Here is a 9,954-nt window from a genome sequence, read left to right as displayed (position 1 = left end):
GGTATTTTTTGCATGTTTAGTTTCTAAGGTTTGTGTTATTTCCTTCATCATTGGAGTAGACATTGAAAAGATTAGCTCAAATCTTATTCGATTGATTTGAATCTTATATTCTGATGACAAGAGCACTATTAAAACTAGAAGAGAAAATAAAATGCTTTTGCATAGCCAATATCAACAAAAAATAATGGTGGTGCTATCTAAGCAATCAATATTTGAAGGACGAGTTTTCTTCAATATTTTAAAAATGTGTTTGTTTGTTTTTTCATTTTCAGATTTCGACAGAAAAAGTGATCGGTGAAAAGAAGAGATAAATAGACGATATCTTCTAGGCCCCTTTTTGCTGTAGACTAGAAAAGATTTAGCCTACCCTGAGCCCCAGTTAATACTCTTATCACAAATAATTGTTTTAAAATTTAAGTTTTTAAAAAGTCCCTCATAACACTTGCGGCTATGTGGTCTTGTGGTATGACACTCGCTTTTGGATCGGAAGGTCCTGGGTTCGAGCCTCGCGCTCGGCGCATAGTTGAGTCCTTGGAAAAGGCTCTTTACTCACATTCTCTCACCGTACTAGGGTGTAAAATGAGTACCTGGCCGTTAACAGCGTTGTCTTAGTCCGAAAAATTGTAATAACGCCTACATGTTAAATGTTGCTGTTGACCAGGGAACCCTTGTAAAGCGCTTTGAGCACATTTAGTGGATATTGCGCTGTATAAAGCTCAATTATTTTAACACCAATGAGGTCGGGGTTTATCCCAATATGTCTATGACATCAAACATCAAATCAATTCCTAACTGAACAATTAGTGTCAGAGAGCAGGCAATTGTGTCAGATAAAAATCTGAAAAGATATGAAATTGCCAGACAAAGCAGAAAGAAAAATACAAGGAAAAAGAATACCAAATAATCAGCCTACCTAGACTGGGAATTAAACCGCAGTCCTCCTGATTAAAGGTCTGGGGTTCGATCCCCAGTTGAGGCATGCTGAATCTTTTTCAATTTTTTTTTTTTCGGTATTTTTCATTCTGCTTTGTCTAGAGCTGTTTCCTACACACCTTTTCAGATTTTTAACAAATTCTAACTACCCCTTTGAAAGGACACAGGCCTATCATAAAGTACTTTTTGTCAAATGTAATAGACCCAGCTACCAAATCAATCCTGGATGGACATGACGGTCCTTAAAATAAAAACTGGGCATCACTTGTGAGGCGAGTACTCTACCAGATAAGTTATAGAGACAGAGACACCACCCTCCACTCTAAAAAGGATTTTTCTTATTTCGTTTAGAGGGTATTGGAACACGTTGTTCATTTAAGCTCCAGGAAAAGAGGACGGCAGTCTTATTAGGGGGAACAGAAGTAAGTGATAGAAGAAATGTACCTCTATATCTACTCATGGCTCCACTGAATCTTTGCTAAAAATGAAAATATATACCAAGACCTATATATATACACTATTACTATATCTAACAATATAATAAAACATACAATACAATACATGTCTCATTTATATATAACTTAAAACATAAATTGACATAAGACACATTAAGGAGAGATGATTTACACAGAAAAAAAATCTCCTCTCATAAAAAAAAAATGCATGATAATAAAGGCCGTACTCCAATGAAATGCTGTGATTCCCAGTCAAGGATTTTCTAATCAAGTTGGATTTATACCAGTACTTGAAAAGTGAAAAAAAAAGGTCTGAATAATGCGTTAGTAACAGAAGGTTACGCAGAATAATAAAATGGAGACTGTCTCAAAAGGTAGCATATGTGACTTCTAATAACTTGGCTTGAGAAAGCAAAACAAAATCTATTAGGGAGCGTTCACATATTACGTCATCAAAAATTTGTCCTTTTTAGACCCCCCCCCCCCTCGCCCAAGTCATCACTTGTCATCATTGACCTGACCCCCCCCCCCCTCCCCCAACAGATGATGACGTCATCTAATTTAATAAAAACTAAAAGATAACTTTAATTTCACAATATTTATTATTCGTTTTTCAAACCATAAACATTGATTATCAACGTTTGATAAAACACATTCAGACATTTTATTAATTTCAGAAACTGTTGATAATTTATGTTTTACGATACAATGGGGACATAAAATTTAAATTTGCAAAGATAAAATCTAACAAACATTATTTAAATTAGGCTACTTGGTGCAGGTGCTATTTAAAAAAATTCAGAAAGTGTAATTTTAAATAGTATAGGAGGCAAATTATTTTATAGCATATTAGTCTTTTAGTGGAATAAATTTCTGTTTCAATTTCCAAACATAAAATTAATTGATTCAAAAATGTTTCTGCCTTGGACCTCTGGCAATGTACTATAAATAGTATCATCAATTTCATCTTCATCGTCATCCTTTTCTCCCATTTGCTGTTCTTCTTGTATGCCGCATTTTCGTGAATGGTCTTTCATTGCTGTGATCGAGGAGTGATACAATGAACATTTAGGGCAAGTTCGCCTTTTGAGAAGTGGTACCCCTTTCCCATCTTGTTTCTTGAGAGATGGGCAATACTCATCATAGCAATTTATCTTTAGCTGTTTTGAAAGGAACAAACTTTGAAATAGGCTTAATTTGCCTATGTTTTGATGACATCATCTTGGGTCTGACCCCCCCCCCCCCCCATGTCAACACATGTCAACATTTGGTAGACCCCCCCTCCCCCCCCCCCCCCCCTAGCTGATGACGTAATATGTGAACGCTCCCTTATTATTGTTTGGCAGCATTCAAGTGTAGTTAAAATGAAAATATGAACAGAAAAAGCTGACAGCCCTACTATATCGTAGTATATACTATACTATACATATATGCGAAATAAGAGTTATGGAAAATAATACATGTACTGTATTTGGAAATACTAGTCTGCAATGCTATGTTAACAAAACAATTTTAACACACATACACTCACACGAACACGCACGCGCGGCACGTAAGTAATATTGAAATTTAAATGCCTTGTCAAGTTTTTAATATGACCAAAATACTTCTATTCTCCAGAAAGTATCTAGTCAGAATTATTGGGTCTTAGTGAATTCTCAAGCCAATTCTTATTAAATAATTGTTTGTACTTTAGAAGACAATTGAAACAAACCAAAAAAATAAATGTATTATTAATTTTTAAAATCAATGTTTTGATGTAATTTGTACTTACAATTGAGAGAAAATTGAAACAAATAAAAATAAAATAAAATATACAGCAAAAATTGAGGAAATTGGCAAAAATCCTGATTTCCTCGAAAGCAAGAATAGAGCAAAAGAACAACCAGCCAGATCTTTGACTGATTATAAAGCAAAAAATTAATTAATTAAATAATTAAATAAAATCTGAATAATGGATACTTAATTTAGTAAATAAATAAATAAAATAGATTAAATTTTGTCCAGATTTGACCTCAGGGTAAAATTGTCGTTGAGGGCTTACCACTTGTCAAATTTTGACATTTTGATATGGCCTATAAGCAAGATATTGTTCCTAGTTCTTTCAACTAGTCTGTCACTGTTTTGATTAAGTCACCTAGGGCATCGCTATTTGACAACTTCATGATCAAGTCACAATGCTGTAAACCACTCCGATTGGTTCCATCTTTACTGTGGCCCATGTGAGGATAGTTTTCAATGGAGGACTGACTGCCTCCCATATCGTGAATTAAACAAGCCCCACTTGTACCTGGGCAAGAATCTGTGTCATAGTTTGCGTAACACAGTTGTGATGAAAACTCATAGGAAAAAAAATCTGCATCTTTTGGGATATGAACCTGTTTTCCATCAGATAACGTAAAGGTCGTCCCACTTGGGAAGTGAAACCACCCCAAATAATGAGGTAAAAACTTGAAAGCAAACTCAGCCCCTTCTGGAAGGGTAAATGTCATGGAGGATGGCAGCAAATATTCGGCCCCTGGTAGTAAAGGCATGTTTTTTTCTGGGCAGAAAAGTTCATTTCCTGACTCTTCATCAACAGAGGATTTTGAGATATCGATCTCATCTTTGCTATGAGTAGATTGACTATTTGGGTTTGGATGTTTCTCCATATTGTCAGGTAATACTGGTGAAGGCACTAAAGAATTTCTTTCTTCATTGTCATTTGCTGACGACAGGTCCAAAGTGGGTTTTTGTTTTTCTTTTTCAGACCATTTTGGATTATCTAATGAATAATGTGAGGAGTTAGCCTTTGTGAGAGAGTATTTATCGTTGTCATTTTCAGATACCTCTGCAGATTTAGACCAGGGTAAAAGAGGCAATCTACATCTTGCTCCAATAGAAAATTGAATTTTCGTGGAACTCGGGAACTTTGGGCCAATGGGAACAGTAAAGGAAATTATTCGTCCCAATGTAATTTTTTTGCTAAAGCCATGTGGATGTGAAATTAAAATGCCAGGCTTAAGATCTGATGGATCAGAAGAGGTTATATGAGACAGGTTACGACCCTTCTTTTTCCTAAAACTTTGTAACCTCCGAACCAATTCTATATCATGGGTAACACACACAACATCACATAAGTCTGTGCGATGTAGATTATTACTTACTCTTTTCCATACTCTTATCCCATATAACAATTTGACTTCTTTTCTATCCTCTGAATTATAAAAACACTCAAAAACTGAACGTTTTGCTTCTGAATCATCAAAGATGACTTGAGCTGCTGTCTGCACAAAAATTACCCAATGTTCTCTTTCAGGATCATCCGATTTCTCACAAAGATGGCATGGACACGGTTCATCTTTAATTGACCTGTCCTCATTAACAAGACTGTTGATGATTCCAGTCCCATATCTCTTAATGCGATAACTACCCCTGAATTTACTGTATGGATAAGGTTCATTACAGTCAATATACGTCAGTGGTCGATCATTGCTGATAAAACGTACAAGTATTTTAACTGTTAGGTCATTCCATAACTGGATCACATCCATGTTTTCTTTACTTTGATAAGGAGGAGGGAAATGTTCCATGGTGAAATCTGACATTGAAATGAATGATTGGTGACCTGGATTTTTTCTGCACTCTTCGTTTATGAGGTTATGGTCCAGGGTGTCGCCTTCAAGAACGACTTCACATTCTGGGGTGACTGTAGAATGAAAAATTGACATACAAACAAATGATTCATTTTTTTCCCAATAATATCACAATGAGATTAAAGGCTACAATTGTATTATCTAAATGCATCATTTACACAAGCCATTGAAATGTTATTGTGATAAACAATAATTTGAATGACATAAAAAGGAATAAATTCATATTTTTTAATGAATCCTCTTGACCTTGATGGATATAGATTAGTGGAGAAAGTGAGATTTCATCTCACCTTTTACAAATTCTTTCATTCTCTTTATTAATCCTATCGCCATCGTTTTTCTTCTTTGTCACTACAATCTTTTTAACAAATCATAAAAATGCAAGCCACTTCTATTTTCACTTCTACTTTTAGATCCCATATGAGGAAAATAAATCCTAAATTGGTGCCTCCCCAAATCGTTAATCATACTAGCACCACTACTGCCTGGGCATGTATCTGTGTCATAAGTTAGATAACAGCATCCAGAAACACAACCATTGTCGAAGAATTCTGCTTCTGGGGGAAAAAACACATCGCTGCCATCTGCCAGAGTAAATTTAGTCCCAGATGGAAGAGTAAACCAGTTGGGATGATGGTAAGTGTAACGAAGTGCATATGCTGGATTGTCTGGGAATGAGATGACCATATCATCAGGAAGAGGAAACTCAGTGCCAGGACATGGGGCAAATTGGTTTGTTTCAGTTTCAGTGCTTGCCTTGATGGCTAAGGAATCACTGGATTCACTGACTTCACTGGAGACTTTTGTAAAAGGAGGTATTGTATTCATCCCTTCATGATCCATACTATATTTAGACCAGGGAAAAAGTGGCAGACGACATTTAGTGGCCTCCATATCTGGGTAATTTTGGATTAAAGGATAAGTGAGATGCCAAACATTCCCTAAAGTGATTCTTTTGCTGCATCCATGCGGGTGTGATATCATAATACCCAATGGTTTTTCATGATCAGGTTCTGCAAAGTCTTGTTCTATAAAACTAAACCAAGGCTCAAGCTTCTTGACCAAGTCTCTGTCATGAGTAAAACATTCCAAGTGGCACATGTCACTTAAATATGTATCCATCGCTTTGTTTGTATACTTCAAAACTCTACAGCCATAGAGATTCTTAACTACCTCGTCCTTGTTTTCATCAGAATCATAAAAACAATCAAGAGTAGCAAGAGCAGCCTCAGAATCATCAAAAATAACATGAGTAGCTGTCCTCACAATTGCCTTCCAAAATTCTTTTTCGGGTTCATCTGATTTCTTACATTCATGACAAGGACACGACTCTCCTTTCAATGATTCTGCTTCTGGTGTAATATAGATTATTGACCCCGTGCCATATCTCACACAGCGAGAACTTCCTCTTAATCGAATATATGGATAAGGCGCATCAATATCTGCAAATTTTGGAGGTCTCTCTTTACTTGTGTAACGGACGATGATTCTCACTGTTAAATTAGATCTAGCCTTGATGTAATCAAACAATTCCTGAGTTTGGCGTTCTTTTGGTAGATGGTCCATCTGGAATTCTGACACTGGAATGAAGCTTTTGTGACCTGGATTCTTTGTGCAATCTTTATATATTGTTCCCAGTCTGTCTTCTTCCCCTTCAAAGATCACTTCACACTCTGGATGAACTGAAAATTGAAAATGTTTGATGATTGTTATACACACATATTTGTGACCCATAGAATCACTCTGGCATTTTGTCCAATTAAATCAGGTGCTAAACCTAGAAGTTTAAGAGTGCAATTCTAATTCTGTGAATGACAAGGGGGAAAATAGTTTATAAATGGAAAGAGCAGCCACACCCACCTTTGTATGTCTAGTATATATTAGTCTGATATTTGACCCCATTATATCGATTATAAAGGATGTTATCATTGTACTGCAATGTACTGCAGCAGATTTGACAATGTGCCATATATATCATTGGTTGGCGTCAAAATATCATACAGTGATACATCTGGATAACGACAACCCTGAATAATGACAATCCCTGGATAGCGACATTGACCTCTGGTCCCGATTTTTTTGCTATATGTGATTAGTAATAAAAAACCCAAACTAACAACATACGTTTTAGGAAAACCTCTGTTTAGCGACATCGTTACAATAATAATCAGCAGTACCGATGCTTGATACCTGACCATCGTCTTCTCTGACTCTTAACCCATAAAAAACGCTTTTTTCTCCTCTTCCCAATGAGATCACTTTGTTACCGACCAATATAACACATGTTTCCAACACTATGTGAAATCAGTGGTTCATGTCGAACCACTGCAAAAGAAGTTTATAAGTGGATTGAACTCTGAAGGGTCCATTAACCTTCCAAGTTAGCTACCCGTCTGAGGTCAATGAAGGTTAACTGATATTAGGCATTGCCGTGTCCAATGCGGACGATTATGGATATTTATGGTCTTACAATATTTTGGAATAGCCAGGGAAACAATAACAACTCTTTCACTTTATTATTTTCATTTGAAAAATCTATTTTTTTTTTTTCAAAACATCAGTCCAAATTTGATATTATTGTAGTTAATACAAGTTTTTCTGGGGTTTCGGGGGGGGGGGGGGGGGGGGGGGGGGGGGTTATATGGCAAGAAGCGGATCAAGTATGTAATTTTAAGTGCTTGTAAATATTGGTGCACTTAAATAAACATTTCGGTTTCAAAAATCATCAACAGTATCGCTTGGATTTTAAATAAGATCAAAACTAGATCCGCATCTGTGTTCTTGTGTGGTATTATCATATTGGCACTTTATATTTTTTTAAATTTATTCTTAGTTTGTCAAATGGCGTTCAAGAACTGTTTACAATCAAAACAATGGCCATACACATTGGAGAGTGAAAGCCTAAGCGGATACCCTTTGTAAGCATGAGAAATCCACATTCTAACGTTGGGACGTGTCTTCTCTCAGGCACTGGTCCGCTCATCGCACTGGCAGGCATTAACCGGTCACACACCCTTTTCCCGCCATCTTGAAAACCCCGGAATAACGACATCCTTGGATAATGACACAATTTTCCGGTCCCAGGTGATGTCATTATCCAGAGGTTGCACTGCAATATACTCTGCATGAGAAAGTGCATCAAAAACACTAACCTGTGGAAGAATCCATCTCAGCCACAATATCAGTCATCATGAAAGGTTGATCATCAACACAACTGTTTTCAACTAAACATCAAATTGCTGAGGTTTTGTGTGGGGATAAAGTCAGCTGAAATATAGGGAGGGGTTGGGATGATATAAAGAGTTAAAAGGAATCACAGGACTCTACAAAAACATTTTTTTGAATTGACTTAGTAAATTCAAAACAAATGGGGGTCATTTTAATAAAAGGGTATCGCCCAATTCTCTTCAAGAAGAAGAAGAAGAAGAAGAAGAAGAAGAAGAAGGGGGAGTACAGTTGTTCAGCATTTTAAATAAACTAATAGATAGCAGAATCTATTGTTATCATTGACATAAACATCACGTTTGTTGAGATAATCAATTTTATTAATATCATTGTCATTATTCATTTTAATATTATCATTACCATTTTTTAAAAAAATATTTTATTATTACAGTACAGCTCGCGTACAATGGCCTCAGTAACAACGGGAGCTCGACTACAATGGGAAATTTTTAAATCCTGTTCGATGGCCTATGTAATTCATTTAAATCATGCAAGACTATAATGGGGAAATATTTCTTGGAGCATGGCTACAACAGGGGTGTGAGTTGAAAGTTTAGCACCCTGTTGAGAAGAACTAAGTACTCAAGAAAATAGGAGGATGGCCCACACAACACACATATCCTATAGGGAGCGGAGATGAGGTGGGAGTGAGCGAATTGTAGTTATTGTGTGTACTATTGACGTTTCTCTGTGTACTTTGTGTATCCATGATGACTACAAAAGGCATGTGAGAGACATGTGAATGACTGATCATTATGTCGATAGACTCAGGACTAGTAGTATTTTTACAAGTAGAGTCAAGGATGTGCGTCTCGTGACTGATGAGGTAACTATGCTCAATGAGAAGTGAAATGATGAAACTCTATGTGAAGCCTGATGCTAGGACTGTGTGCTACTTGAGTTTTGAAGTGCACGTAGTGGTTGTCAGTGGCGCAGTTGGAAAGGGGGAAGGTAGAATTAACAGTTGCATAGTTCCAACCCGCCTTGTGTCCTGTAATAAGTGGAAGAGGGGGTGAGGTATGGTGGTTACAGGAATGGAGGTCACAGTCAAATTGTCTGATTCATTTACTTAGACTTAGGGAGGAAATTCAATATTTAAGGTGGTAACTCGAAATGTGTTCTTTGTATTTTTACTTCCCTCAGTATTGATTTCCTTCAAATTCCATATGCATGGATATAACGACACGGCTACAACAGGGATTTTTTGTTAGTCCCACTATCCCCGTTGTGTTGTATCCGAGTGCCACTGTATTATTATTATTATTATTATTATTATTATTATTATTATTATTATTATTATTATTATTATTATTATTATTATTATTATTATTATTATTATTATATCATCATCATCATCATTATTATCTTGGCCTTATGTGCAGCTGAAGGACCAAGAGGATAAGTAAGGAGTATTATCATCATAATATTCATCATTATTATTATCATCATCATCACCATCTTCATCATCACAGAACGACGGGTTCATTTAACATTGAAACATTGGTAATGATCAATAATTTGTGTTGGGAAGTTTGAGTGCAGATGTTTTTCCATTGGAACAACGAGCCCTCAACAATTTGAGTTTTTATCAAACCTGCAAATAAGCGTATGTCGTATAATATACCAAGTTTTGTTATCATTAGATTATTCCCTTTACCTGCTGACTGTTTGATACCATCATAACAATATCACCACTTGTTGACAAT

At 36.2% G+C, this 9,954-nt stretch overlaps 2 protein-coding genes across 2 annotated transcripts; both read right to left on the bottom strand.

Moving 5' to 3' along the window:
- Window positions 1-1,922: 1,922 nt before the first annotated feature.
- Window positions 1,923-5,098, bottom strand: LOC144972544 (uncharacterized). Its single transcript, XM_078913872.1, has one exon. It carries the CDS (start codon window positions 5,096-5,098, stop codon window positions 3,497-3,499), a length of 1,602 nt encoding a protein of 533 aa, XP_078769998.1. The 3' UTR covers window positions 1,923-3,496.
- Window positions 5,099-5,374: 276 nt separating this feature from the next.
- LOC144972546 (uncharacterized) lies at window positions 5,375-9,954 on the bottom strand. The gene is made up of 3 exons (XM_078913873.1): window positions 9,906-9,954; window positions 8,176-8,290; window positions 5,375-6,705 (listed from the first exon to the last, which is right to left on the bottom strand). The coding sequence occupies exons 2-3, from the start codon at window positions 8,213-8,215 to the stop codon at window positions 5,375-5,377; spliced, it is 1,371 nt and encodes a 456-aa protein (XP_078769999.1). The 5' UTR covers window positions 8,216-8,290; window positions 9,906-9,954.

This window comes from Berghia stephanieae, chromosome 5 (assembly GCF_034508935.2).
Source record: "Berghia stephanieae isolate SIO BIC M18660-M18661 chromosome 5, UCSD_Bste_1.3, whole genome shotgun sequence".
NCBI lineage: Eukaryota > Metazoa > Mollusca > Gastropoda > Nudibranchia > Aeolidiidae > Berghia > Berghia stephanieae.
Note: the sequence above shows the minus strand (reverse complement) of the source record. Positions and strands in the feature narration are given on the sequence as shown.